Here is a 27,170-nt window from a genome sequence, read left to right on the forward strand (position 1 = left end):
AGAAAGAAAGCACGATTCTGAGCAGACAGGGCATGGTAAATGCCGTTGTTTAATCTCGATTCATGGTGTCCTCATCCGGACGAAGATGATTGAAGTTTGTAGTTGACGTCGGTGTCCTCTCTCTCTCTAATTTAGCTTTGCAGTTGGTGGCTTGCTGAATAGGTGGTGTACGGCCCGTAGCCCTACCGCTTCTAACATTGTAGCTTTCGACTACATGTTAGCAGCTCATAGCGTCAGCTGTGTCATGCTTATCGAGTGCACTTGCTATGAGCGCCAAGCCAAACGGTTCAATGTAGTGCAGGCTCAAGGGAGTACGGGATGGCTGATCCTGCCCTGCCCTGCATAGCGAGTGGCCTTGTGGGTCCCCACTGCTAGACTGACTCGATCCTACAGGCCTTTGGAAAAATGCAAGGTCGTGTGGACGCCCGCAGCTTGACCAGTCACGAGAAGCGCTGTTCAAGCCGGTAGGCGGCCGTGAGGATGCTTTTTCCGGTCTGTGTCGCCACTTCGTATTGGCTGCAGGAAAACAACATCCACTCGAAGATGTTTTTTTCTCCACAGCATGCCGGCTACGATGCTGCAGACGAGGACCTGGCAATGCGCTTCCACCGGCTGTAGCGATTATGTGCTACAAGACTCCCCCCACAGCCTTGACCGCTTTTACATCGTCCTCTATATGGTTTACTCCCATACTTCGACTGCCAATGACTGGCCGTTGGACGTGCCTGTGCGCTCATGACGACATAATACGTCTCTCGGACAGGTCGTGTCTGTCAGCAGAAGGACAGAATTTGACCTTGGCACCCATCATTGGCTGCGGCTAGCAGCCCGCCTGCAACCATAGCCTCGAATTGGAGATAAAGAGAATGTGCAAGAGACTGGGTGCGAAAACGTTCCGCGATATTTGTTCAAGCACATCATTGGCGGGAATACGCACTATACGCCTGACTCGGCTTTCCACACATGACACCCTCAACTGGTCTTGTGCTTGACCGTAGCCAAGGTTGAGACGCCATCCTGGACAGACTCGAGGGTGCGATGCTGCTCGAAGCAGGTACAGTGGCTCCTTATTTTTTATTGGACGCCCCGTCTGGACAGGAAAATGTTCCGAAATTGAACACATCACACACAGACTCACGGTGCGCTCAGCTTACCACCCGCTGACGACCAAGCTAAGCCAGCCTGCGATGCTGAAAGAGAAATTCTGGTGGCGATCAAACGCTTATTCTGTGCTTAGCCCGCTTGCACGGTTACCGTTTCAGGGGACGTTAATCTCTTTTCAGGCCCCGCAGTCGATGAACTAAGAGAGGAAGGAGGGGGCAGCGGAGTCAGTGTTAGATAGCGAATTGAGGGGAATGGTTCGGATACGCAACGACGTGGAGACTTTGACGATGCTGTGCGGACCGATTGAGGTCAGCAGTCCGGCCAGTTCCCGGCGGGACGCACTGCATCAGAGATAGAGGCCCCTTTTTCGGTCCCTTGCAGTCGGTGCTGCTGCTGATGATGTTGTTGTTCTGCGCACTGTTGGAGCCGATGCCGGTAAAAGCAATGTTTTGGGACTGCGATGGTCCGTCTGTGGGCACGAGAGCCAGGGCGAAACGGTCCTCAGAACAGCGTCCTTGCGCAAGCCATCTCACCTGCACTAACCGTGGAGTGGGGCGACGCAGGCTTCATCTGGCAAGCCTGCTCTGTAGCGCTGCACTAAGCTAAACAGCAAAAAGCCATCCCGCCTGTACGCATGGAGAACTCTACTCTAGCGGCAATGGCCCGCCAAGCGCACCATGGACCCACCCACGGGTGCCAAAGCAGCCGGTGATAGCGCTGATAGAAACGACGGTAGAGGCTGCGCTGCGTCTGTTCGAGGTTACAGCGTGCAGAGGAGTCGGTGGAGACACACTCCACACTCAAGGTACCCTGACGAAGCTAGCGACACCCATACCCTGCTCATGCATCGACGTAGTGTGCCCGGGGTGCTTAGCCAACCTGCTTGCTCTTGCGCTTGGCCTTCAGCCTATGATGAATTTGTGGTGGTTCGCAAGACGTAAACGTCCCAGGAGCGGAATTTATGAATATGCCCTCCCCAACTGAAGTCCGCGGACCATCTCCCTCCCATTTATCAAAAGCCCACTGAATCCCACCCCATTTCTACTACACCACGCACCACAGTCAATCAGTACTGCATTCATCTTCGCGGCACTCTGATCTTTACTTCTTTGTCCCCCGACCCACTGCTTGCTGGCGAATCACGTTAGTGGCCGATCAGACCTTCACCATCACGACACGCAACCAGCTCTTGCCATCTTCTCCACACGCTGTCGTGCACCTGAAACGCTCAAGCACCCGCCGCTCTATTATCTGTGTCCGTTGGCTTTAACTCTCAATCTCGCCGGGCTGCTTCCCTGCCTCGCAAGTCAACTGATCGACGCGCCAACCGGCTTATCATTACTTGTCTCGGCAGACCACAGCACGGGTGTCCCCCAGTGTCAGACTGAAGTTCATAAAGCCACGCAGATCCCACAACTGCGTAACTACGATCGTCTCTCCCCACGTTTCTCGGCCTTCAACTCCCTGTTTCAGACCTAGGATCTCTACCAGTTGGGTGCTCTTATATTAACACTCTTCCTTACCGTCGTCGCATAAACAACCACATACACCTTCCCGTTGCATTTCCACCATAATGGCAATGGCAGTCGACTCCCGTCAGCAATCCCAGCTTAATGGCATGGGTTACGATCACTTGCGATACCCAGCACCGCACTTTACCAATCCATGGGCGCAGGCTCCTGGTACCGCAGAGCAGCACATGTACTCGTCCTCGGTCGCACCCAACGTATCATCGGCACTCGAGAGTCAAACCCAGGCCAGGCCTACCAGCATCGCGATCCCATATCATGGTATTCCAGTGACAGCTGCGCCTCTCGGAACAGGTATTGCTCTCTCGGATGGAACTCTTGTGACAGAAAACTTACTCCATGTCTCTCAAGATCTAATGTCGCGGAGTTACTCCAACGCATACACGTCATCTGCCTCGCCAAGTCATCCGACATATGCGCCTACTTCGGCTCCTTACTCTCAGGTTGAATATGGAAACACAGAGCGAGGTCTATATCCATATCAGCAGGATGCTTCTCGTCGCTCTTCACACCCGTCAGTCCCCTCCGCCGCGTTCTATGCCAACTCTATGGAGGCCCAGCGACACCGCCAAGGTTCACTTGTTGACTTTAGCAGACTTAATTCACAACCAGCTCCGCGCAACAGCTTCAGCGATGCACTTGATGCCAGCCGCGGGATGGTTTCCCTGAGCCAGTCCGACATCACCCCGAGGAATATCTACGGCACATCTACTCGCAGCTCGACCGACTCTTATGGTTTCCCAACGCCCCACTCTGCGCACTCATCGATATCATCAGCGAGTTACGGCCACAACGGCTACTATGCTGGAGAGGGGTCTGTGACTGATTACAGCTCTGCATCCGAGTCTGTCGACCTCACAAACTCACGGACACTCCCACGACCCAGTGCGCTTCTGGGCGCAAACATGCCTCCTGCGCCGCAGTCCATGATGAGTCAGTTCAGCTCAAAAGTGTCTTCCAGCTCGCAAAAGAAGCACAAGTGCAAGATTTGCGACAAGCGATTCACGCGCCCAAGCTCCCTGCAAACCCACATGTACAGCCATACCGGAGAGAAGCGTAAGTGTTTTTGAGCCTGTAAACGGAGCTTGCGCTAATCATATCACAGCATTCGCTTGCGAAGTTGACGGTTGCGGTCGCCATTTCTCTGTCGTATCGAATCTGAGACGTCACCGAAAAGTGCACAAGAACGACGGCACCCACGATCATCCATCACCAGATGATGCCAAGTTTTCCGACCATTGAGCAATTTTTTGTTTCTTTGATCCTTGCGGTTTTCTATCTCACATCACACCTTCAATACCCTAATCTCACGGCTGTTTTTTCTTTTCTTTGAGATATCCCGTGCTGCGCGTTTGCAGCACAACGTATTTGATCAGGACGTTAGATCGGGACTTGGGCCACCATATCAGTGACCATTATTCTATCAGTCGCTCCAGGACCTTTTCGAGATACCTATCGGCTGCTTTTTCAGTATCCTGGAAGCCAGCCGTGGCGTTTGGCGTTTTGTCCTATGGGACCCATCCCTCTCCAAGCGAGTTTCGCCCCGCTTGGTTGTATCAGTACGACACATTTTCAGACTGCGGTCGCTTCCGTTTGTTTTTCGTTGGATTTGATCCACTCTGTCACTATACCCTTATAGACTCTCGTTAGTACCCACTGTAGGACAAAGAGGTGGCTGCATGATGGCTGTACAATAATAATTAGGTCGGCGCGTTGCCCGGATGGTACCCGCATCTCGTCATTTAGCAATGACGCAGGTTCAGATATGAAAGCATATTATTTACCACACCTCTTCTGGTCCTTCCCCGTCTCCTAACTTCTGACCATGACGACAGGTGTGAAGAAATGATTCGACACGATATTGGCCACACATGTCATGCGCTGCGATGCGCTGTGATGCGGTGGCCCTTTGCGTTCCTAAACACATTCAGCTCCGCAATGCCATCACTGGCGCCAACCGCTGACGACAAGGTTCTCTTGGCCGACATCACCGCGCAGGAGATCCCTGCTGGACCCTGAGAACACAGCGCCCTTTGTGACACGGAATAGCGATGGGATGCCTGTCGCACAGCGCTGGCCCCCCGGCCCCTGACGTCGACCTCGGAGCGTATGCGCTCGTTGACAGCGCGTGCATTTTCATTTCAGCGAAACGCTTCCGCTCGCTGCACATGCATTCTGTCGCCCTGTCATGTCGGGTGGATTTTTTTCTCTGTCGGGCGTAATGCCGCCGAAAACACAGCACAGCACGGCAGAGCGCGGCAGAGCACAGCGGAGTACAGCACATTGCAGCATATCGCAGCATATCGCAGCATATCGCAGCACAGCGCAGTATTATCCCCAGGCTGTGGGGTTAGCCATTTGGCCTTTACTCGGCCCGAAGATTAATGGCGATGGGATCGGGCTTTGAACATCTGTGCCTGACCGTTTTCACCCAAAGAGTAGTGTGATCACCGCGAGACGCGACAACTTGCAGGCGCTTTGAAACGTAGGGTATGTGCGGATGTGCTTGTTGGGTATTGGACTCGATACGACCGGCTTATTATCTTAGGAGGTGATGGATATAGATTTGTATCCGGTGAGAGGGTCTTGCAGAACGTACCCAGGTTAGCTCTTTCCTCCATCCCCCCCCCCACGCTGCGTTAATTAAAGCAACTGAGCGTGGCTGTGGAGTTACCTTCGCTTGTCAACGTCTCACGGGTCACGGCTAACCTGACACCCTACGTGTGACGATCACACCTTCCTTGAGAGGTGTGGGTGCCAGCGCACGTCCGAAGCATATGCACGTTGAATTATGATTGGTCTAGCTGCATGATCTCGCAAAGTTTGGAAGAATGTGGCACAGCCCTGCGGCAAAAGCCACGCTACTGTCTCAGATTCAAACGGGTGGAATGTGTGTTTTGGGGTGATCTTTGCGTTTTCAGGATGCCTTCGTTCCCTTGGTCTTCTAGAAACCACGACCGTCGGCGATGAGGGCAAGGATAAAGAACATGGGTGTTTGGGAATCAAAGGTCCTTTTTTCTTTGTTATTTCCGCCTGGTCGGGTGGTGCACTTCCACCCTCCATCTTCGACTCGAGTATCGCCGAGCGACCATGCACGCCCAAAGTGTGAATATGTACCCCGCCACTCATGGAGAGTACAATACATGTGCCAAGGGCACCGACAGCTTTTCCTCTCCTCCACTCGAAACGAGCAAAGACCACTCTAATTTCCTCTACCATGGCACGGCGGAACTCAGCATATCCACTTACTGGCGGAGCCCGTCCCGTGCTGGAATTTGATACCGTACCCCGCGGCCCAAGTGACACACAGCACAGTGTCCACACCTCCTGACACAAATCCACAAGTCATACTGCTGAACACGCGGCCATGATGTTTCCTGACCGCCAGTTTCAACCTTCCTAATCAGGACTTGACAATTGGGCGTCCCGTCGTGGATCGGTGGGATACGCGATGGTAATCGCAGAGAACAGATTCGCCGTGGTTCCCACAGCTGGGCGCCTGTCCCGTGTTTCACTCTCTCGCGTACGAGATCTTGTTGCGCTTCACTGATCTGTCTTCAGTGTCATCGTCGTCCCCAACCTTCTTCTTCTTACTTCCTCCTGCTGCCTTGTTTGCGCCGTTGGTAGGCTGGCTCGATTCGCGGGTGGGAAACGACGACGTCGGCGTGGGCGCGTGTGATGGAGTGGTGGTTGCCGAACCGGGGATGGACGCTTCCTGCGCGAGAACAGTCAGCGTTTGTCGAAGATCTGACTTGTATTGTAGCGGTGCTCAGCGTACTCTCAGGAAGCTGTTGGAGCTTCGGGTGAAGATCCTGTCCGCATCGCTGATGGGGGCCTTTCGTCGCGTAGCCGTGCCTGCCCCACCTGTGGTTGTGGTTGTCGCGGCGCCCTTGATGTAGTTGTCAAAGCCCTTGATGATGTTCCCCGCGCTGGTCTCCTCGAGGTAAGTCGTCTCCTGTCGCAGGATGTTGTCTTCGAGCTGGAGCTGCATCCAAGGTAAGCGCAATGTCTGGACGCGTTTATGGCGTTGTACACACCAGGCCGTTGTCGATAGCGCGTTTCTTTTGGAGGAGATCGCGTAAGTCGCGTCGCAGTCGCTCGTAGTATGGCACACCACGCGAGGCATCGGCGCCTGTGTCCTTTGCGCTTGTCGGTGTTGCGTTCTCGGCCATGGCGTGCTTCTACGCGCTTGCTGGGAGATGAGTTGCTTGGTACGGCTGTCTGGATAGCTTCAATGTCTTTTATAAGGCTCAGTTGAGCTTCTCCAAACTATACGAAGATATACACGGCGATCGTTGTACTTGTTCCAACTGACGGGCGCGGTTGCCTCAATGTTCAACGACCCACTTATTTTCGCGGAGAGAATGTCTTGGCACGCTCCAGCCTTTCTCGAACAACCTCGCATTCATCGTCGCTTCCTGAAGCCCTTTATTGTATCACGCGACCGACGATCACTCCTCGAACCCTACCTCCTCCGCCATGGACGCCAAAGAAATCGAGCTTCGCGGCAAGGCCATTGGGAAGGCGATGCAAGAGAATGAGCCTGGTTCCTCGCTCATCAAGCTCATGAACGACCTGAAGACGGGGGTGCACGCGACTGAGGAGCTGTTGCGCCAGACCAGGATAGGCGTCACCATCAACCGTCTGCGCCAACATAAGGACCCGGCTGTCCAGAAGCTGGCTACGGAACTGGTGTCGAGATGGAGGGACGAGGTCAAGAAGCAGCCGGGCAAGAAGCCCATGCCAGCAAAGGCTCCAGCAGCAAACGGCAGCGCATCCCCCGCCGCGCAACCGTCACGCACACAGTCTCCAGCACCCACTCAGCCCAAGAAGAAGGCAGTCGCGGCCCACAACGTAGACCCAGACAAGCGCAACTACAAGACAGACAAGGTGCGGTACCAAGTCACGGGCAACGAGTCGCGCGACCAGTGTGTACGCCTGATGTACGATGGCCTGGCCTTTATGAGCTCTGAGCGTAAGTAAGCCATATGAGGTACCCAATATGCCTGCTAACTCCCGCCCAGTCCCCGACGAAATCATTGGTGTCGCGAAGCAAGTCGAAGCCGCCGCATACGCAAACGCCGGCAGTGTCAACGACGCCTACAAGCAAAAAATGCGCTCGCTCTTCCAAAACCTGAAAAACAAGTCCAACCCACAGCTGCGCCAACGCGTCCTCTCCGGCGACGTAACACCCAAGCGCTTCGTCATCATGTCGCACGACGACATGAAATCAGAAGCCCGCCGCAAAGAAGACGAGAAGCTCGAGAAGGAGAACATGAACCAGGCCATGGTCGCGCAGGTCGAAAAGTCTATCTCCAAGGAATTCCAGTGCGGAAAGTGCAAGAAGAAGATGGTCTCGTACAGCCAGGCCCAGACGCGCAGTGCCGATGAGCCCATGACGACTTTCTGCGAGTGCATGAACTGCGGCAACAGGTGGAAGTTCTCATAGGCCAAGAATATGGACATGGACATGGACACGGGGCTACTGTTTTGGCAGCGCGGTATATGTCTGAACTCTTCCTGGCTCCCTCTCGGGCCTAGGCGTGGTGATTAGACTGGGTAGTAGGCGTTTCGTAGGCATGGCATCTATATACCTCGGGGATGACATTTCTTTCTTAGTAAATAATATTAACTGCCACGGCAGTGCGTTGCCGGGCTCGACGAGTCTCTCTAGCGGTGGCTGAGAGAAGCAAATTTGATCTCAATAGTAAAGCTTAGCATTAACAAATCATCCGTTCTCACGTTCACCAATGCGCAGTTGAATCGGAGCTGTGTTGAGCAAGCTGGAAAGTGAAGATTTGACATCAACGAAATGACCTCACAACTACACATACACGCACATGACAGCCCCCTCCCAACTCCTCTAAAGAACTGACGTTGCAGTCGCAACTGACCGACTATGGGCCGGGAATGCTCACACGTATGTGACCAAGATTTCCTTCCACATCTCCTCTCATCCTCGAATCGGGTATCTGACTAGCTGACCCCGGCGCATGTCTATCTCTCTTCTTTCATTTTGTATTCGTGACTTCGATATGCAGAATGGTTGTCTACAACGCTCGTCCGCCGACGAAATCGCTCCACGACCTGACTTCGCTCGGGATGCCGTCCTTCTTGGGCAGCTTCTCGCTCATGCACTGGGCGAAGAGTGTGGCAGTCTATTGGTTTGTTAGCTCCATCCTCACTATTATTCGATATGCAGTCAACTCACCTTGGGCTCCATAAACAGCGGCACACCAAAGTCCACCGCGTTCCTCCTCATAACGTAGTCCTCGTCTAGCAGGCCATTGGCCCTGAACTTGGCCAGGTTGAAGCAACCGCGGATATCGTACTTCTGAAACACCTCACGCAGCGCCCTCTTGTCTTCCACAGGGAACTCGATGACCTCGACCTTTACACCCTCGGCATTCTCCTCGAGCAAGGCCTTGATGTCCTTGTTAGCGGCCAAGAACTTGTAGCCGAGCGGAGAGATGTATTTGGCAATCTGGATCAGCGAGTTGGCAGTAAGGGAGCCAGCGGTCGCGTCACCGCCGAAGAGAAGACCCTCCCCGGGGTTGGGCAGACGGAAGTTCATCTGCGATTGTACAGATGTCCAGTACGCCTCGATGAGATCCTTTCCAAAGCAGGCCATCTCACCGGTAGAAGACATCTCGACGCCGAGGAAGGGGTCAGCACCTGCCAATCTGGTCCACGAGAATTGAGGGACCTTGGTGGCGAGGTAGTTCCTCTCGACGGCCATGAGGTCAACAGGTTCGGGAACATCGCGGCCGACAAGCGCCCTGGTGGCGACGTCGATGAAGTTTGTGCCGAGAACCTTGCTGACGAAGGGGAACGAACGGGAAGCGCGGAGGTTGCACTCGATAACCTTGAGGTTGGGCTCGGCGCCCTCAACTTCCTCCTTGATGATCTGCATGTTGAAGGGACCGGTGATGCTCCAGGCCTTGGCGACCTTGTCCGCAATCTCTTTGACACGCTCCTGAATCCTCTTGTCGAGGTTGACCGGTGGGAGGACGAGAGTTGCATCACCGGAGTGGACACCAGCGTTCTCAATGTGCTCACTCACAGCGTGCACAAGGACCTTACCGTGGGAGGCTACAGCGTCGCAATCGATCTCCTGAGCACCATCAATGTACTGGGTGATGACTACAGGGTGGTCGGGAGAGACGGAGGAGGCAGCGAGCAGCTTTTCCTCAAGCTCGTTTTCGCTACGGATGACAGTCATTGCCGCACCCGAAAGAACGTATGATGGTCGGACGAGGACAGGGTATCCGACATCCAGAGCAAACTTCTTCGCATCTTCATACGATGTAAGCTCCTTCCAAGCCGGCTGATCCACACCGATAGAGTCCAAGATGGAGGAGAACTTGTGGCGGTCCTCGGCCTTGTCGATATCCTCGGGGTCAGTTCCAAGCACCTTGGCCTTACCGGAGTTCTGGAGCTTGAGAGCAATGTTCTGAGGAAGCTGGCCACCCACCGAGACCACGACACCGCTCGCCGTCTCAAGCTCGTAGATGTCCATCACACGCTCGTAGCTCAACTCCTCAAAGTACAGCTTGTCGGCAACGTCGAAATCTGTGCTGTAAGTCTCCGGGTTATACTGGTTGGTTCCTTTGTGTTAGTATAGGTTGCAATAGGTAGGTGAAGAAAAAGGAGTAGTAAAAGTATGAAAAAAGAAAAGTGGGTCCAAAATCCGGATCCGGGCGGCGACAGTGGTGTTAGTCGAGGGTCTCGGCTGGGCACTAATCGTCGTGTATACTTTGTGCATTGCTAACAGATGATGTATCGTGGTAGTGGGAAAGGTTCCACGGTGTCCAAGAAGGGGGTCCAAAAAGCGGTTTCTGACTGTCACCCTCAGTCGAGCTTTGGGCTCGACTGGGCGGCGGCCACATTGCGGGCGTGGCGCTCTGTCTTGTTGTGGCGAGTGAGATTGCTCTGGCTGTGGACGCCATAGTTGCAGGGGATGCATCTGAAGGGGTTGCTTGCCTCGTCCTTCTTGCGGAGGTGTTTGGCGGTCTTCTTGTGGCCCTCCACACGTTGCTTCGTGCCGAACGGGATGTCGCAAAGGTCACAGCGGGGAGTGTCTTCTACAATGGCATTTTCAATGTGTCTTGCTTGGTGCTGTGCGTTGGGTTGATGGCTTCGGACCTAGCGACCCGCTCGCCTGCTTGACCAATGTAGACGTTGTAGTTGTCCACCATCTGTTTTGTGATGATAACCGGACGTGTTCTGGGCCCTCAGCGAGAGCTTTTTCTCCTTTCGCTTAATGGATAGCGCGTCCAGTTCCTGGGCAGTGAGGTTGAATGTGGCCTCGAGAGCAAGGAAGAGAAGACGGAGGATGGGAACCACGTGTGCAGGCGGTGATAGAATCCAGCGCAAAAGTCCCTTGTGGACTACGACGTATCCCTCTTGAGGGCGTCTTCGAATTTAGAAATAACGTGGTAGCCAACATCATACTGGTGTAGTCGAACGCAAACGCCCCCAAGCGTACTTGTCCCGGAGCCGATGTATGCTCTGGGCTAGCAACCAAGTTTCTCGATGATAGCGGTGTGAGTTGCCCAGCGGTGTAGCGAAGTTTCAGTTGGGAGGGGTTTGAAGAATTCAACGGTCGGTGGGGTGGCTGCTTGGGAGACTTCAAGAAGACCCGGGGCGAATACCAGGGAAGCTGCAGAGGCGACAGATTCGAGGACTTTTAGACTCGTGATGAATCTACTGAAGAAGCGATTCTTGGAATTTAAAGGTGCAGTCTCCGTGTACGCCCAAGTGGCGAGCAGCACAAGCTGGAGCATGGTACTGCAAGTCGGCTCCATGGTTATCATAGTTGTGCCTGGAGCATACAAGGGAGGCCGTCGAGGCTATCCATTGAAGGACCACCAGACTTGTGGAGAATACCAGGCAGGCTGTCGAGGGTACGGATTCAACATCTGTGGAGAACACAGGAGATTGTTGAGGCTGTTGATCCAAAAGCTCATACCTGGCTGGAGAATACAAGAAGAGTATAAGGCAGAATGTCGAGGATATCGATTCGAAGATCTCCAGGCTTGTGAAGGATACGAGTGGCTGTCAGACCATCGATCCGAATGCTGGTATCTGGTTGGAGCATACAACGCAGATCGTCAAAGGTACCGATTCAAACACTACCAACAGGCCACTGGAGAGCGTGATAGTCGAGGTTGGCGACATGAAACATATCCTCAGGGAAGGTCGAGTCCGTCCAAATAGGATCCATCCAGGTAGGGGTCCATCCGAAGAATAGGCGCATTATACCAGAAATAACAGAAGAAAACTTTTCACTTACATTAATCATGACAGTCTTCTTGCCGAGCTTGTTGAGAGCCATTGTCGCATTGACAGCCGACCAATCAAACTCGACAGAGCTTCCAATACGGTAGACACCGCTTCCAAGAACGATGATACCGTGGTCGTCGAATGTGACATCGTGCGACGAGGCGTTGTAGGTGGTGTAAAGATAGTTAGTATCCGCGGGGAATCTTTGGTGCGTAAAGTTAGTATATGTTATATGCAACGTATGAATGGGGATGCGTACTCGGCAGCCAATGTGTCAATCTTCTTGACCCAAGGCCTGATGCCAAAGCTCTTCCTGCGTGCGCGAACCTCGTCCTCAGAGCTGTTGACAGCCTTCGCGATCTGCTTGTCCGAGAAACCGAGCTTCTTAGCCTTCAAAATAACCTCCTTCTTGAGGCCAAAGAGGCTGCCTATTTCCTCAAGCTCATGTGTGCAGTCGACGATGTTCTGGAGCTTGTGCAAGAACCACTTGTCGATCTTGGTCAGGTCGTGGACCCGGTCGACGGTGTAGCCCTCGTGGAACAGGGCCTGACCGACAGCAAGCCATCGGCGGTCTGTGGGGTTCGCGAGTTCGTCGTCAAGGTTTTCTCCGTACTTCTCGCCCTCGAATCCAAGGAACTTGGGGTCGACTTGTCGGCAGGCCTTCTGGAACGACTCTTCGAATGTGCGGCCAATAGCCATGACCTCACCGACCGATTTCATGGAGCTACCAATATCACGCTTGACGTTCTGGAACTTTGCCAGATCCCATCGAGGCATCTTCGTGACGACGTAGTCCAAGCTGGGCTCGAAGTTCGCGGTGGTGGTCTTGGTAACAGCGTTTGGTAGCTCAGGCAGAGTGTGTCCAAGACCAATCTTTGCCGCAGTGTATGCCAATGGGTAGCCGGTTGCCTTGGAAGCCAGCGCAGAAGAACGAGACAAACGAGCGTTGACTTCAATGACCCTGTAGTCGAGGCCATCTGGCTGGAGACAGTACTGAACATTGCACTCGCCAACCACGCCCAAGTGTCGCACGATCTTGATGGATGCGGATCGGAGCATGTGGTACTCCTCGTCGCTGAACGTCTGACTAGGCGACACAACGATGCTGTCACCAGTGTGCACGCCGAGCGGATCGAAGTTCTCCATGTTGCAGACGGTGATGCAGTTGTCGCTTGCATCGCGCACAACCTCGTACTCGGCCTCCTTCCAGCCCTTCAATGATTTCTCAACCAGAATCTGGGGCGACAAGGTAAGCGATCGGGCTGACAAGTTCCTGAGCTCTTCAGGGTTGTTGGCAAAACCAGATCCAAGACCACCGAGCGCGTATGCAGCACGGACAATGATGGGGTATCCGACCTTCTCCGCCGCGTCGAGGGCCTCGTCGACAGTGGAGACAGCGATTGACTTGGCGATGGGAATGTCAATTTCGTCCAGAGCACGCGCAAACAGGTCACGATCCTCGCTCGTCTCGAGAGTCTTGACGCTTGTTCCAAGAACCTTGACGCCGTACTTCTCGAAGAGACCCGCCCTGTTCATTTGCACGCCCAAGTTCAGCGCGGTCTGGCCACCGAAGCTGAGGAAGATGCCGTCAGGCTTCTCTTTCTGAATGACATATTCGGTGTATTCGGGGGTGACTGGCAGGTAGTAGATTTCATCGGCGAGCACGTGCGACGTTTGGATGGTTGCGATATTGGGGTTGATGAGGACCGACTTGACGCCAGCTTCTTTCAAAGCCTTGAGCGCTTGCGAACCTGTGCTGAGTCAGTATATAGTAGGCGAAAGAATAATCACTGTGCGTACCTGAGTAATCGAACTCTCCAGCCTGTCCGATACTGAGACCGCCACTACCAATAACCAAAACCTTCTTCACGTCCACCAAATTCTGTGCGCCAGAGATTGCGCCGCTGTTGAAGTATGCATTGGCATTTGGCGCTTCTTGGGTTGTGTTCCATGTTGCGGAGACCTTGGAGAATGCCCGCAGCTGTCGCAGAGCCGCAGGTGACTCGCCCGGCGCGCGGAGAGACGCCAAAGGCCTGGCAACTCGTGATGTGAAGCTTCGAGAGGCCGCAGAAGGTGCTAGCGAGCGAAATTGGCTCGTCGAAGTAGGTACGCGGCGTGCCAGACGCCCGCAGAGAGCCATTGCAGGCGATTGAACACTTGAGCGTGCGAGCTCAAGAGTCTCGGCGATTGAGAGTGGAGGGGCTGATTGTGAGGGGTACGGGTCGCTCGAGGGCTGGGGAGGTCAATTGGGGGGTGCTAGAGCTTGAGCCCAGCAGAATAGAGTGCCAGTGACTCTCGTTGATGTGTATGATCAAAACCAAAATTTCTATGATTTGCAAACGCCAATCGCTTTAGTCCGATCTAAGCTCCGGGATCCTGATAAGGAAATGCGAAAGTGCGGGCAGCCAGGGTTGTAAGAATCCGACTGAAAATATGTAGGAGCGTAACCACAGACTACACAATTGTTGAGGAAGACCGTCCCCAAAAAAACCAAAGTCAAGGTCTGAGCTCAATGCGATTACACTGAAAGTGATTGGAATCGCGAAAGAAATTCACGCGTCGCTACCGATCATCGGCGCCGAACACCAACATTGGCGCAGGGTGGAGAAATTTTGATGTAGTTCGGCAGATTCTTGAGTCACTTGCATGCAAACACTGCTCTGTGACGCGTATAGGCCGCTAAGGTCCGTTCCTTTAGTGTTCATTTGCTACTTTTTTGCTGACCTTGTTCAAGCTCCACCTCGATATTTGCAGATGACACCCAGAGGAGGGTGTTGAAGACAGCCAAACAGCAAGGGATGTGAGGCACTTCGAATTTGATAATGGGCTGCAGATTGCGTCATACTGAACAAGTTGACTCACCCCGCCTTCTTCTGCTTCTCCGCCGCCGTGTGCCTGTTCTTGTACTCTCGCGGGCTTTCTGTGACCTTGGAAGCAGCGCCGCTCAATCTCTGTATGATGCTCGGTTTTGACCACATTCCAACCTTTTGCTGCTTAGCTCTCTCCTCCGCAGCGCGGTATTTTGCTTCTGCACCCCCAAATTCCACGCCGCTCTTTGCTTCATATATAGTTGCCAAGCCCATTTTCAGCATCTCCAGACCAACGTCTTGTCTGAAAAACCACCTGCGTATATGGACCTGTGCCACCACTCTGTCGTACTGATCGCGTCTGTATAGGTACACACGGACGCGTTGGTTGTGTATCAAGCTGGTGAGCCACTCATAGGCTTCTTTCGAGTATGGTTGCGCTTCTCGACCCCAGTGCGCCATTTCTGGGGCATCGACACCAGCAATTCTGATGTGGAGCTACATGTGTTGTTAGACACGAAGAAAGATCAAGTCGTGAACATGAAGCTCGTTGTTGGGCCATCCGACTTACCGTCTGTTTGGACAGTTGGTCCCTCTTCGTCGGAATTTCCTTCCACGGCAGCCAACCCCACCCAGCTAACCTCCCACCAGGCGTATGGTATAGCCTGAAGTTGTCCGCATCTCCAACACTCGTGACTTTACCGAACAGGCTCTTACGTCGGAAGTAGTCGGGCTTGATGTGGTTGACGCTCGGTATGCGCCGCAGATACGTTTTGTACATGCGCACAGCAACAACAGTCGACAGCGTTAGGACGATGGTAGGAATCAGGGTCCTAGGCTCTAGAAACGCAGTTGACCAGTGCTTCGACTTGACGGGCTCCGCCCAAGCTGGCAGACGATCCTTCTTCTTCTCATCGTCGCCGCTTGACCAAGGCCATCGCATCGTTCGTTTTGCGAAGAGGCCGAAATGGTGGTGATTACTGGAAACTTGAATGTATACGGAGATTAGGTGCATCGCTCCGCATCTAAGCCGAGGATGAACCGCCGCTCACCGCTCACGTGATCAAGCAAAGTATGAATACAAGAGTCGTTTAGGTGTATTGCTATTACCGAATCATACCTAGTGAGCAATACGGACTTGCTAAGAAATGAGTATAAATATCAGAATCGACAGATTCGCATACATTGAAAACTTTTAACATCAGTATCCTACGGTATGTGCCATCTCGTGATATCTTCTGTGTTCACAAAGTCGCAGTTTTGTCCATTGAACGTTATAGTTCCTTGCTCCAAAAGATAAAATATCTCTGCCACGTAGTGTCTGTTTCTCTTTCTGATTCGGCATAGCAAATGCCTCTGGATAGACTTGTGGGTTCAAAGAGAAAGATCCATTTCAACATCTCTATTGTGCCGTCCATGTCGATGTCTGTGACTAATCGGTTCGGAAGATGTATATATGCGCTCACGTCTGGTAGATGCGATGTGTATAACGTGCGATGTGCGCTTTGAGGCGACTCGTGGTAGTTGCTGCAGGTGTAATATCAGTCTTGGATTAATGGTAAGAAACTGCAGGTATACGAACCCATGCACTTGGCTAAGTCGACCTAGAGGCACAAGAACTATGTTAGTTCCATCGATTTGGTATACATCTTTAACTATCTCTCCAGGGGAAGAAGGCCACTGGAGTGCACGAGCGAAGATGCGCAGCTTTTGGTACCTACCAAACCTGCTGCGGATAGAGTCCGTGTGTAAAGAATTCTGCCTTTAGACACGAAGTAAGTTGGCCTTTTGTTCAAATATAAACGGCTGGCGGTAGATGGGTCAAGCGTTGTATAACGCCTTTTGCGTGAGATCGAGTGGCGAGTTGCAAGACTCGATGGCCATATGGTATCGGGGCACAGATGAGACCAAGCAACCGGTCGCTGCGTACTCTAGCAAGACCCATTGCATCTCTCGTTATGAGAAAAACGTAGATGGAGTCGGGTCCGAAGCGGGCAAACCATGTGTGGAAAGAGTGAGGTTGAGGGTGGCAGGGGTCAAGTGGCTGGCCAGTGCACGCCAGTCAACCTTCGATTTACTGCTCGAGGGTCAGCCATTTGCGCATCCAACCCTTCTATCATCTTTCCAAGAATCGAATTCTCCATGACTGTAAATTACACCTCCACCAACTACCCGCTTCAGAGTGCTCTGAATTACGAGCGAGTGGTCCGTTGTGGCCGGTAGCCCGTTGGTCGGCCATATCAGGTGTCTCACGCGATTTCGTTCCCTCGCCGTGGGTCGCCATCATGTACTCCGCCTTCGCATCGACCACCGACACGAATACACTCGATGACAGCGAATATCTGTTCGACCAATCTAACGAAGATCTTCTGTCGCTGCCGATGACCCATGAGAGCATACATCTGAAAGGCGGCATTGACCCTATACCTGGGCTTAGTAACCTGGGGTATGGTAGAGAATCAGCGACGTCGTCCGTGCACTACGGCGATTCAAACGATACATCGGAACTCAGTACTGGTCATCTGAGTGGAAAAGAGGAGCGAGAGCGTTCTGGTTCAGGCGCTCTCAACAACGGATATGGCTCTTACTACACTCCGTCGCCGTTGCAACATCCTTATACACAAGGGGAGGGCAGTCACACAAAATCGACTGCATATATGAATGGCAACGATGCACATATAACTACGCTTGGGTCTACAACTTCCCGCGCAGACACTCTACCGCTGCGAGCCAATCATAGCTTCATGGCGCGAACACCGCAAAGCCTGAGTCGCGAGTCCCAGCCGTCATCAACTCCCGAACTCCCTCAGTCTCACGAACGAACGCGCTTAATAAAAGGGAAAACATCTGAGATCCGAGCAAACTCCAGCATTCCCGGGGAGCTTTCGTGGCCGGAGTTTGGACGTCAATGCATTCTGGCAGCAGAAAATAGCCGGCTCAATCCATTCGCTTTGCATCCTGCGGAGTACAGACTACTACGGGAACACCTCACACAGGCTCAGGTTACAATCTACTTGAACATCAGGAATGCTATCTTGAGACTCTGGCATCGGAATCCCATGGTATATGTATCTCTGGAAGAGGCTGCAGGTTGCGCTCGTGACAAACGCTTTTTCAGGTTAGCGAAAACATCATATCTGTGGTTGCTAAGAAACGGTTACATCAACTATGGCTGCGTCGAAGTTCCCAATACCGCAGGCTCTATTGCACGATCGAAGGCCAAGCCGAGACGTACGATTATTGTGATCGGTGCCGGAATGTCAGGGTTGGGATGTGCTCGACATCTGGAGGGTCTGTTTTCCCAGCTGGGCGAACAAATGTCAAATGATGGCGAACGCCCACCAAAAGTCATCCTCCTCGAGGCCCGTCCGCGGCTTGGCGGGAGGGTGTATTCACATCCCTTTCTTGATCAGTCGGGCTCCACACTTCCTCCAGGACATCGCTGTACTGCCGAGATGGGTGCTCAGATTGTAACAGGATACGAACACGGTAACCCATTGAACGCGATCATCCGTGGACAGCTCGGCATTCCGTACCATGGCCTTCGCGACAACACGATTTTGTATGATTATGACGGCACAGTTGTGGAGAGGAGCCAGGATATACTGGTGGAAAAGTTGTACAACGATGTTCTAGAGCGAGCGAGTGTGTATCGTCACAAGGCAGCGGCACACAGGACGGTCGAAGGTGATCGAAACCTCATGCTCTTTGGGCGAGAACCTAGCGACAACGGCGGAATCTCCATCGCAGAGTTAGAGGACTCCAAAGTTCCACTGCCTATGAACACGAAGAACTCTACATCAACAACCGAGGAGAAACCCACTACAGGCGTGGAGAAGCTTGCGGGAAGGGCTTACCAGCTCAGTGCTGGCTTCAACCCTAACATCACAGCGGCAGAGGCAATCCAGGGCATGGGATGGAAGCTGAAGCCTGGTGTATCGATGATGCAGTCTCTAAATCTGGATCATATCGCGAAGACATACGACTATCCGGTTCTAGGACGAACAATGGACGAAGGTATCAGACAATACCAGGCCATAGTCGACATGAAGCCTAGAGACATGCGTCTTCTCAGTTGGCATCATGCAAATCTTGAGTACGCGAATGCCGTTAGCGTAAACCAGCTTAGTCTGAGTGGCTGGGATCAGGACATGGGAAACGAGTTTGAAGGAGAGCATACGGAGGTTGTCGGAGGCTACCAGCAGGTTCCACGTGGACTGTGGCGTAGCCCCAGTGAACTCGACGTTCGCTTCAACACTCCAATCAAGTGCATTGACTACAGCACTGGGGATCACCGGGGTGGCAAGGCGGTCAGGATCGAATCTACCAATGGAGAGGTTTTCGAAGCGGATCAGGTCATCATAACAACACCTCTCGGTGTGCTGAAGTCCGAGGCGATTACGTTCCAGCCTCCGCTGCCCGACTGGAAGCGAGGAGTCATCGAGCGTATGGGTTTCGGACTGCTCAACAAGGTAAGACAGACTCATTCGATCACTGCTGTATTGGCTAAAACTGGCAACAGATCATCTTGGTTTACGAGAAAGCCTTCTGGGAGCCAGATCGAGACATGTTCGGTCTGCTGAACGAAGCGGAACACGAAGCCAGTCTGCGACCTGAAGATTACTCTGCGAGACGAGGGCGGTTCTACCTATTCTGGAATTGCATAAAGACGAGTGGCAAGCCTGTGCTTATCGCACTCATGGCAGGCGATGCTGCTCACTATGCCGAAAAGACGTCCAACGACCAGCTCATCAAGGAGGTGACGGACCGACTCGACTCCATCTTTGCCCCTAACCCCGTTCCGCTTCCGTCGGAAACGATCATCACTCGATGGAGCAAAGATCCATTCGCGCGAGGCAGCTACTCATTTGTTGGCCCTAAGACACGTGCGGGCGACTACGATCTCATGGCGCGACCTCATGGGCCACTGCACTTTGCAGGCGAGGCAACGTGTGGCACACATCCCGCAACCGTTCATGGAGCTTACCTATCTGGCCTACGTGTTGCCGCGGAGGTCATGGAGACGATTGTCGGGCCTATCAAAGTACCGACTCCACTCATCGAGAGGAGGATCGTCAAGCCCGAGAATACTTCCCCCTCCGTCTCGGATCCAAAACGCAAGTCGGAAGCAGTGCCTCAGGAGAATAGGGTGGGGCGGGTGCAACGAGACGAGGACTACGAAGCTGCTATCATCGGCGCCATCCTCGAGCAGATTGGAGAACGTCCGATCAAACCAGGCCGTGCTGGCGTGAATCCGTTCCTGCTCTACACCAAGGACTTTTGGTACACATGCAAGAAGGAGTGCGACGAAATACGGCAGGCTGCGAGTGGAGATGCAGAAGCAAAGGCGCCGAAGCAGGAAGTCCGCCTTGCCATTGGGCTGAGGTGGCGCACAGCAAGTGAAGAAGAAAAGAAGCCGTACCTGGATCAGGCAACCAACGCACGAGACGATGCAGAGGCCAACGCAGCAAGCTTCAAGGAGCGTGTTGCAGTGTGGGACGTGGAGGCTGCGCGTATACGGCGCGAGTACATTCTCGCGAACCCCCCACCGTCTGGGAACGAGGACCTGATCCTGAACAGTCGCACTGCTATCGAGCTCGGGGCGAGCAAGCGACTGCGGAGGCTGTGAGGGAAGGATAGGGATGTGCGTGTTTGTGTTGTAATTCTCAAGTGTTTACATGTGCATGTTATGCGTGGATTTGCATGTCACGGGCGTTGTGGAGGGTGGAATCGGACCGGCTAAAAAGGGTCCAGGCAGGAACGGGACGACACGCGGCTGTCTGGTGAGAGGCGTTTGCGGGGGATGTGGGCGCGCCGTCAGGCTGCATGGCCCAAACAAGGCACGCGCACTCGCCACCTGTGCAGCATTTTTTTTCATCCATAGAGAGAGCGGTGGTTAGGTAGAGCGGTGAGGCAGCGTGTGTGGTCTGGATGAAGTAATGCATCGGTTGCTCTTGCTAGCCCTACGCAGACGGTGCCCCGGAAACGCTCTGGAATGCTGTCGCGACCGCACAACGGGAATGCGCTAGGACGGGCAGCCAATCCGGGGCGGGCAGGTCTTGGTTCTAGAAGCAGGCGCATGACTGGTGGATTCCAAGCGTTGCAGGCTGGTGTTTGCCAGGCACGCCGCTGCTGCGAGGGTGCGGCTGGGCGGGGGAGAGGTGGTCATGGCGAGGAGTGGTGGCCTTAGACGGGACGAGGTGCTGGGCATGTCGGGATTTCAGCGTCGCGGTGCAGGCGGGCCAGCGACGACGACGAGGGCGAGGGTGAGAGCAATAGCAGGCTGTTAGTAAGGGCAGGCCTCGTGGCGGGGAGCGTGGTCCAGTTCGTGGGGAATCGCTGGCATCGGCCCATCGGCTGGGACCAAACGTCCAAACGCGTGCACTATCGCGAAACTAGACGGTTCGCCGTCTAGCCCGTAAGCCTCGCTCTCACTGCCGCAGCCGCTGCCTCTGCTCCTTCCACTGCTGCCAGTCTTCTGCTCGTGCCGCTTCCATGTCCACCCACGGCCCTCGCTGTCGCCCTCGCCCTCGCCCTCGTCTCCGCCCTCGCCGTGTGCCCTCTGCTCCGCCGTGCTCGTCCGCGCCGCGCATGCTGCACTCGCCTCGCCGCCCGCCCCCCTCTGTTCAGCGCGCCTCTCGCCGGCACCGGGACCCTCGACCATGACCTCCTTCTTCGGCCGCCTCAAGTCGGGCGCGGTGAGTGTGGCCGCCGAGCAATGGCTGGCCGCGTGCTGACAGCGCAACAGGCGCCCGCGACACCAGCCTCTGGCAGCACGCCCGTCAAGAAGGACCCCAATGCGCCCGAGCCGACGCCGTTGGAGAAGCTGCTGCTCAATGCGGGGCCCCTGCGCGGCGACGGCAGCGACAAGTTCTTCGGCTTCGAGAATGTGAGCACTCCTGCGCCCGCCGTGGCCTGCGCGCGTCCCGGCTAACAGCAGCCCAGTTTGGCAGCACCTGGTACACGCCCTCGTGCTGACGTACGCCCGCGTCCCCGTCCCCGCTGACTCGCGCCCCAGCTACTGCAACTCGGTCGTCCAGTGCCTGTACTACTCGGTGCCCTTCCGCGAGCAGGTCATCAACTTCCCCGCCCGCTCGCCGCCCGAGGCCCTTCATCGCCCGCAGCTGCCGCTGCGCGTCAACACGAACCTCGCCAATGGCCCGCCCGCGCCGCTCTCGCCCCCAGGCCGCACCTCGGTCTCGAGCCCCACGGCGCGCACGCCTGGGAAGCCTGCCCCCGCGCCCGCCGCCGCCAACGGGCCCGCCGCCAACAAGCCCGAGGACAACAAGGACTCGCCTGAGTACAAGAAGAAGCAGGCCTTGGCGGCCGGCCCCGTGCTGACCATGGACTACGAGAACGCAAATGCCTACGGCATGTCCGAGTCGCTGTTCTCGTCGCTGAAAGACATCTTCGAGGCCGTCATCGCCCACCAGTCGCGTATGGGCGTCGTCAGCCCCCACAAGTTCCTCGAGATCCTGCGCCGCGACAACGAGATGTTCCGCACCCCGATGCACCAGGACGCCCACGAGTTCCTGAACCTGCTGCTGAACGAGGTCGTCGAGAACGTCGAGACCTTCTCCAAGGCGCGCATCACGGAGCTGGGCGACGCCGACGCCGGCGACCAAGCCCTGACGACCACGGACAGCAACAACAAAAACACGGGATGGGTGCACAGGCTGTTCGAGGGCACGCTGACGTCCGAGACGCGCTGTCTCACGTGCGAGAACACGTCGCAGCGGGACGAGGTCTTCCTAGACCTGTCGGTGGACCTCGAGCAGCACTCGTCCGTCACCAGCTGTCTGCGCAAGTTCTCGCAGGAGGAGATGCTGTGCGAGCGCAACAAGTTCCACTGCGACAACTGCGGCGGCCTGCAGGAGGCGGAGAAGCGCATGAAGATCAAGCGCTTACCCAAGATCCTGGCCCTGCATCTGAAGCGCTTCAAGTACACCGAGGACCTGCAGCGCCTGCAGAAGCTGTTCCACCGCGTCGTGTACCCGTACTACCTCCGCCTGTTCAACACCACCGACGACGCAGAGGACCCAGACAGGCTGTACGAGCTCTACGCCGTCGTCGTGCACATTGGCGGCGGGCCCTACCACGGCCACTACGTGTCCATCATCAAGACACCAGACCGCGGCTGGCTGCTCTTCGACGACGAGATGGTCGAGCCCGTCGACAAAGCCTACGTGCGCAACTTCTTCGGCGGGGAAAACGTCCTCGCCTGCGCATACGTGTTGTTCTACCAAGAAACCACCGAGGAAGCCATGATGAAGGAGCAAGAAGCAGAGGCCCTCGCCGCCGCCAAACAGGCCACAGAAACCAACCAAGAAGCCATCACCGTCACAACCCCCAAGCCAACAAACGGCTACATCCACCCCCTCCACGGCGCCACAACCCCCCTCGTCGAGGAATCAGACCAATTCGCCAGCCTCAACCACGCCGCCACAGCCCCCTCCCTCGTCTACGGCTCCACAGAACACCACCCCGTCGAGCACGTCTCGACCAACATCCCCAACCTCACCCCCAAGAAGAGCAACATGGGCCTGTTCAAGAACCTCAAAGAAGACAAAGAGCGCAAGGCAGAGGCAAAGGAACTAGAGCGCCAGGCTAAGCAGAAGAGGAAGGAAATGGACATTCAGCGCCGCGAAAATTATAAGAGGCAGGAAGACGAGCTCCGCGCTGCGCTGGCCGCTAGCAAGCAGTCCAAGGCTGACGACGATCGTAAGCGCGCTAATGGTGAGGATCATGCGTCGACGTCGACGGGGACGTCGGCGGAGCCGCAGAAAGATCCGAATGGCGCTGCGCATGCAGGTGCGAACACGAATACACATGCGAATGGCATGTCGGCGAGTCTGGGCAAGAGCAGTGGGCTCAGCCGCTTCAGACATACTAGCATCAGTCTCAAGGGCAAGCCCAAATTCTGGTCTGCTAACAAGGAGAAAGAGAAAGATGTTGCGGCGCCCGCGGTGGCAGTGCCGCCGCCTGAGGAGGTGGTTAGGGTGGAAGAAGATAAAGAGAAAGATAAAGACAAGGAGAAGGAAAAGGAGAAGGAAAAGGAACCTAAAAATCGGTTTAGCATCGGCAGGAAGAAGAGCACGTTTAAGTTCTAGTTATAGCCGCAGATTTCACACTTTTTCGTTCATGGAGAGAGTTGGGCATAGGCGTTTTTTTTGGTGCATAGGGGCGACTCGATATGGCATGAGATGATGCTTGGGCTGGTGCTGCGTTGGATATACAGTCCGAGGAGAGGAGAGTGATGTCGAGTGGCCTGGCTTTATTTGTTTTGCTTGTTTGTTTGTATGTATGTATACATGTAGGTTGGTAGGTAGGTTGGTAGGTGCATCAACGCAATGTAGTGGACAGGATATCATCCCATCTTTCTGGTATTCGCCCTGCTCGCTGCTTGTCCTGTCGACGTGGGTGTTTTGCACTCTATCCGGACCTTGCTTGCTTGTTGTTCCTGCCCTGTGCCTGTGTCCGTTGGTGTTGTCCCTTCTATGGTTCAGCGCTGAGGATGTAGTGCGTGTCCGTCCTGGGTGTTCGTTCGTCTTCGTCTCGTGGGATGCGTGGAGTGGTGTGGGTAGTAGTCGGTCCTTCGCATCGCCCTCTCCTGCCATGTCCTCTCCCCTCTCTCCATCCACACCCCGTCCCAGCGCCCAGAAACCAAAGCCCACCAACGCCACGCCAAACCACACCCTCCCAAACGCCATTCACCCATCTCCGCCCCCTCCTCAACCCAAAACAAGCAAATACATAATCATAAGAAAATTAATCGGAATAAGCGGTACTGTCCCCATATTAGCCAAACCCCCTCACCACACGACCCTTCATCCCCCCCTCCCAGAAAAAAGAAAAAAACATACTGCGCATAACCGTCCTCACAGAAGACACCAAATTAATCAACCGCGCCTTAACACTCGCGTCGTCGCGCGGGCCACCAAAACCCGCGGGTTCTGCCGACGCCGTCCAGCCGACTGTTTGTCGTGGTGTTAGTACGTTGCTGTACGTTGCGGTACGTTGCGCTTCGGCGCCGTGGGGAGGGTGGGAGGGTGGGACACGACGTACTGCGCGCGAGGAAGCGGTCTTCGGAGAGGATGGCTATGGCGTTTATGAGGAGGACGGCGACTGTGTGACATGTGTTAGTTTGTGGGCTGTGGGTGCGCTGGGGGAATGGGGGGGTGGGAGGTACCGTAGAAGAGGCCGCCGAGGCCAAAGAACACCATTTTGAGCTTTGTGAGGGGGGATGCGGGGGAGGGCCCGAGGGGGGAGGATTGGGGTAATTCGGGGGACTGTGAGGTGTGGGGTGGTGCTTGCTTATGTGGTGATGTGATGTTGTGGGACGGCTGGTGTAGAGGTTAGGTGGTGGTTGAGCGTTGGTGACACGTGATTTGCCAAGCAGATATGGAGATGGAGGTTGTGGATCTTGCTTGTTATAGATGGTTCTCTTGTTTGCACTTTTCGGTGTTAGAAGTTCTGCATAATTCAAAGCCTTGGAGATTCTCGATAAGCGGTCAAGCTGGTTGTGCGGTCGCTGTCTGGATTCATGTCACAGCATAGTAACGGTCTTTCTCCAAGTAAAACTGGATTGACGCTTTGTGTCACTTATATTTGACAGATCAGGTGCAAAGGTTGTCTTCAATTCCTATAAAACACGAAGATAAGCTTCGAATCCTTCTCTATATCGGTCACATTCTCAGAGGTATCTAGGAGTTCTCGTTGAAGCCTTGCATTCTCCTAAAATCAAACTTGCCGAGAAAACATGAAGCACCATCGCCGTCAGACCAAAAAGCACTCCATAAACATTACACATAAACAAGAGTCTCGATTTCCGAAGCATAATAGTCTACAAAACTGTACTTGCTGTCGGAGAAACGGCTTCCAAAAGAGAAGAGTCCATGACTTGGCACCCCTGAAAACGCAAGCCACATTCGCAAAAACTTTGGAACCCCAACTAGACTTCCAGCAAGCTATGAGCGGAGACCTCCCGGTGTACCGTGTGTTGTTCAGCTGGTTAGAAGCTAATCTCCACAGCATGAGCAAGCTGAGGACTTTCGAGTCGAAATGTTCAGGGGTGTATATCTGGCGGGGCACGCGACTCGGTCACGATAATGCGCCCTCGGGATCAATGTCGCCGTGTCACCACAGCGCAAGCTCCGCAGTGGTTGGTATGCAAGACCGGGAAAATGTGTTCAGCACATGTCGCGGGGTAATGTAGAAACGAAAACAAAGCTCAATTGGATATCTTGTGTACTCCCCCAACACCCGGCCGATGTTTGACGTCAACCAAATATGCACGTCAATAGAATTCCTTCGCATCTCCCCAAATGATGTCGTGCTCGTACTTCTTCATCAACTGCCCGGTGGGGTCATCGCCCTTGACGTGTGCCCATGCACCTGCAAAATGCAGGACAAAGGTGCCCTGCTCCCACCCCTTCTTGGACTCGTCGTAGCAGGCGATTTCCTCTGGGAAAGCATTCAGCTTCCACTGTGGCACGAAATGAGCCATGTCGCTTGTCGCCTGATCCTCCTTTAACAGTTTTGACATGCAATCCTGCTCGCTCATGTTGGTTTCTTCCTTTTTCGCCTTGTCGAACATGGTTCTCGCATCATCGAAGAATTTGATCGATCGTTCGTGCCCGCGAAGGAGGAAGGAGCCTGCGTTCAGTCCGTTACAATCTTTCGTAAGCAGGAAGTCGATTGCGTCGAGGTTGGTGGCGTTGTTTAGCTCCTCTTCAATGATGTCGGTGATTTTCGTTGCGGTGTTGGTGATCAGCGTGTCGAAGTCCAGCCACCATATCCAGTCGTATTTGCCAGACTTGACAGCGCGCTCAGCCATGGTGTATTTCCACCACATAACGCCTCGATCGGAATGTGCTTCGTAGTCGACAATAAGATCATGGCCGTGGCGACGCGCGTAGTCTGTATCAATATTGCGTCAGTCAAGTCATTTCTCACCTAGCTAGGTTGAGACTTGCGATCTTTGTTTTTGAGCGATACGTGGAGATACGATCTCTGTTCTGTGACAAAAGTCATGAGCGCGACACGGAGCGGCTTCTTCTGTGCTTCAGGCGGAGGGCTCTCATCCTGTGCGGGCGGAGGTGGAAGGGGCTCGTGAGAGTGCCCCTGGCTCAATTGCCATCCGAAAAAGCCCAGAAAGACAAGGACGAGGACCAAAGCTGAGGGGAGAGACCTCATGGAACGAAACAACATGGTGATCGATACAACAATCTCCCTCTAGAAAGAAGGTAGAAGAGATGATACGGGGAAGGAATAGGAGACATGGCCCTGATATGAATCCATGGTAGCACCCGAAGTGCCAAGCCAGTGAGGGACGCGGGATTGGATTTGCGAATGGAGGAGCTCGATGGTTCGAGACCTGCAGCCACAGCTGAGGTGTGCCGGATGTCGGCGCGTCGAGCTACTCGGTCAAACAGCAAGACTAGGA

General features: G+C 54.4%; 12 protein-coding genes across 12 annotated transcripts; 6 read left to right on the forward strand and 6 right to left on the reverse strand.

The window, feature by feature from the left end:
- Window positions 1-2,677: 2,677 nt before the first annotated feature.
- On the forward strand, window positions 2,678-3,875 carry P153DRAFT_283840 (C2H2 finger domain-containing protein FlbC; the record flags this gene model as incomplete). The annotated part of the gene is made up of 2 exons (XM_033663284.1): window positions 2,678-3,689; window positions 3,739-3,875. The coding sequence occupies 2 exons, from the start codon at window positions 2,678-2,680 to the stop codon at window positions 3,873-3,875; spliced, it is 1,149 nt and encodes a 382-aa protein (XP_033527183.1).
- Window positions 3,876-4,676: 801 nt separating this feature from the next.
- Window positions 4,677-5,190, forward strand: P153DRAFT_173883 (uncharacterized protein). Its single transcript, XM_033662318.1, has one exon. The coding sequence runs from the start codon at window positions 4,743-4,745 to the stop codon at window positions 5,016-5,018; it is 276 nt and encodes a 91-aa protein (XP_033527184.1). The 5' UTR covers window positions 4,677-4,742; the 3' UTR covers window positions 5,019-5,190.
- P153DRAFT_173851 (uncharacterized protein) lies at window positions 5,150-5,998 on the reverse strand. Its single transcript, XM_033662317.1, has one exon. The coding sequence runs from the start codon at window positions 5,850-5,852 to the stop codon at window positions 5,364-5,366; it is 489 nt and encodes a 162-aa protein (XP_033527185.1). The 5' UTR covers window positions 5,853-5,998; the 3' UTR covers window positions 5,150-5,363.
- A 146-nt stretch (window positions 5,999-6,144) lies between these two features.
- On the reverse strand, window positions 6,145-6,805 carry P153DRAFT_284027 (NuA4-domain-containing protein; the record flags this gene model as incomplete). Its single annotated transcript, XM_033663300.1, has 3 exons — window positions 6,145-6,348; window positions 6,412-6,618; window positions 6,671-6,805. The coding sequence occupies 3 exons, from the start codon at window positions 6,803-6,805 to the stop codon at window positions 6,145-6,147; spliced, it is 546 nt and encodes a 181-aa protein (XP_033527186.1).
- A 307-nt stretch (window positions 6,806-7,112) lies between these two features.
- On the forward strand, window positions 7,113-8,082 carry P153DRAFT_373473 (transcription elongation factor; the record flags this gene model as incomplete). The annotated part of the gene is made up of 2 exons (XM_033669460.1): window positions 7,113-7,608; window positions 7,658-8,082. 2 exons carry the CDS (start codon window positions 7,113-7,115, stop codon window positions 8,080-8,082), a joined length of 921 nt encoding a protein of 306 aa, XP_033527187.1.
- Window positions 8,083-8,401: 319 nt separating this feature from the next.
- On the reverse strand, window positions 8,402-14,415 carry P153DRAFT_364069 (carbamoyl-phosphate synthase). The gene is made up of 5 exons (XM_033667508.1): window positions 13,719-14,415; window positions 12,178-13,669; window positions 11,929-12,121; window positions 8,845-10,230; window positions 8,402-8,791 (listed from the first exon to the last, which is right to left on the reverse strand). The coding sequence occupies exons 1-5, from the start codon at window positions 14,056-14,058 to the stop codon at window positions 8,684-8,686; spliced, it is 3,519 nt and encodes a 1,172-aa protein (XP_033527188.1). The 5' UTR covers window positions 14,059-14,415; the 3' UTR covers window positions 8,402-8,683.
- A 167-nt stretch (window positions 14,416-14,582) lies between these two features.
- Window positions 14,583-15,719, reverse strand: P153DRAFT_364071 (SNase-domain-containing protein). The gene is made up of 2 exons (XM_033667509.1): window positions 15,297-15,719; window positions 14,583-15,223 (listed from the first exon to the last, which is right to left on the reverse strand). The coding sequence occupies exons 1-2, from the start codon at window positions 15,666-15,668 to the stop codon at window positions 14,777-14,779; spliced, it is 819 nt and encodes a 272-aa protein (XP_033527189.1). The 5' UTR covers window positions 15,669-15,719; the 3' UTR covers window positions 14,583-14,776.
- A 1,116-nt stretch (window positions 15,720-16,835) lies between these two features.
- Window positions 16,836-20,770, forward strand: P153DRAFT_393757 (uncharacterized protein). Its single transcript, XM_033671260.1, has 2 exons — window positions 16,836-19,197; window positions 19,248-20,770. The coding sequence occupies exons 1-2, from the start codon at window positions 17,011-17,013 to the stop codon at window positions 20,352-20,354; spliced, it is 3,294 nt and encodes a 1,097-aa protein (XP_033527190.1). The 5' UTR covers window positions 16,836-17,010; the 3' UTR covers window positions 20,355-20,770.
- Window positions 20,771-21,387: 617 nt separating this feature from the next.
- Window positions 21,388-23,835, forward strand: P153DRAFT_283204 (cysteine proteinase; the record flags this gene model as incomplete). Its single annotated transcript, XM_033663250.1, has 4 exons — window positions 21,388-21,423; window positions 21,474-21,614; window positions 21,671-21,684; window positions 21,744-23,835. The coding sequence occupies 4 exons, from the start codon at window positions 21,388-21,390 to the stop codon at window positions 23,833-23,835; spliced, it is 2,283 nt and encodes a 760-aa protein (XP_033527191.1).
- A 621-nt stretch (window positions 23,836-24,456) lies between these two features.
- On the reverse strand, window positions 24,457-24,948 carry P153DRAFT_382431 (Yos1-like protein; the record flags this gene model as incomplete). Its single annotated transcript, XM_033670151.1, has 4 exons — window positions 24,457-24,512; window positions 24,589-24,699; window positions 24,791-24,850; window positions 24,915-24,948. 4 exons carry the CDS (start codon window positions 24,946-24,948, stop codon window positions 24,457-24,459), a joined length of 261 nt encoding a protein of 86 aa, XP_033527192.1.
- A 435-nt stretch (window positions 24,949-25,383) lies between these two features.
- On the forward strand, window positions 25,384-25,981 carry P153DRAFT_173997 (uncharacterized protein). The gene has a single exon (XM_033662319.1). It carries the CDS (start codon window positions 25,485-25,487, stop codon window positions 25,938-25,940), a length of 456 nt encoding a protein of 151 aa, XP_033527193.1. The 5' UTR covers window positions 25,384-25,484; the 3' UTR covers window positions 25,941-25,981.
- On the reverse strand, window positions 25,981-27,134 carry P153DRAFT_174031 (glycosyltransferase family 34 protein). The gene is made up of 2 exons (XM_033662320.1): window positions 26,701-27,134; window positions 25,981-26,644 (listed from the first exon to the last, which is right to left on the reverse strand). The coding sequence occupies exons 1-2, from the start codon at window positions 26,933-26,935 to the stop codon at window positions 26,022-26,024; spliced, it is 858 nt and encodes a 285-aa protein (XP_033527194.1). The 5' UTR covers window positions 26,936-27,134; the 3' UTR covers window positions 25,981-26,021.
- Window positions 27,135-27,170: the final 36 nt, after the last annotated feature.

This window comes from Dothidotthia symphoricarpi (genome assembly GCF_010015815.1).
Source record: "Dothidotthia symphoricarpi CBS 119687 unplaced genomic scaffold P153scaffold_4, whole genome shotgun sequence".
Taxonomy (NCBI): domain Eukaryota; kingdom Fungi; phylum Ascomycota; class Dothideomycetes; order Pleosporales; family Dothidotthiaceae; genus Dothidotthia; species Dothidotthia symphoricarpi.

Bases quoted from the DNA above. Each gene is read 5' to 3' on its own strand.
- P153DRAFT_173883 (XM_033662318.1), top strand. From the start codon at position 4,743: ATGCGCTCGTTGACAGCGCGTGCATTTTCATTTCAGCGAAACGCTTCC.
- P153DRAFT_173851 (XM_033662317.1), bottom strand. From the start codon at position 5,852: ATGGTAGAGGAAATTAGAGTGGTCTTTGCTCGTTTCGAGTGGAGGAGA.
- P153DRAFT_364069 (XM_033667508.1), bottom strand. From the start codon at position 14,058: ATGGCTCTCTGCGGGCGTCTGGCACGCCGCGTACCTACTTCGACGAGC. The intron at 10,231-11,928 runs GTAAGTGAAAAG...GGAACCAACCAG, and splicing joins AGAAGACTGTCATGATTAAT to TATAACCCGGAGACTTACAG. The intron at 8,792-8,844 runs GTGAGTTGACTG...ACAAACCAATAG, and splicing joins CGCTGTTTATGGAGCCCAAG to ACTGCCACACTCTTCGCCCA.
- P153DRAFT_364071 (XM_033667509.1), bottom strand. From the start codon at position 15,668: ATGCGATGGCCTTGGTCAAGCGGCGACGATGAGAAGAAGAAGGATCGT. The intron at 15,224-15,296 runs GTAAGTCGGATG...CAACACATGTAG, and splicing joins ACCAACTGTCCAAACAGACG to CTCCACATCAGAATTGCTGG.
- P153DRAFT_393757 (XM_033671260.1), top strand. From the start codon at position 17,011: ATGTACTCCGCCTTCGCATCGACCACCGACACGAATACACTCGATGAC. The intron at 19,198-19,247 runs GTAAGACAGACT...AACTGGCAACAG, and splicing joins GTTTCGGACTGCTCAACAAG to ATCATCTTGGTTTACGAGAA.
- P153DRAFT_173997 (XM_033662319.1), top strand. From the start codon at position 25,485: ATGAAGCACCATCGCCGTCAGACCAAAAAGCACTCCATAAACATTACA.
- P153DRAFT_174031 (XM_033662320.1), bottom strand. From the start codon at position 26,935: ATGTTGTTTCGTTCCATGAGGTCTCTCCCCTCAGCTTTGGTCCTCGTC. The intron at 26,645-26,700 runs GCAAGTCTCAAC...ATATTGATACAG, and splicing joins ATCGCTCAAAAACAAAGATC to ACTACGCGCGTCGCCACGGC.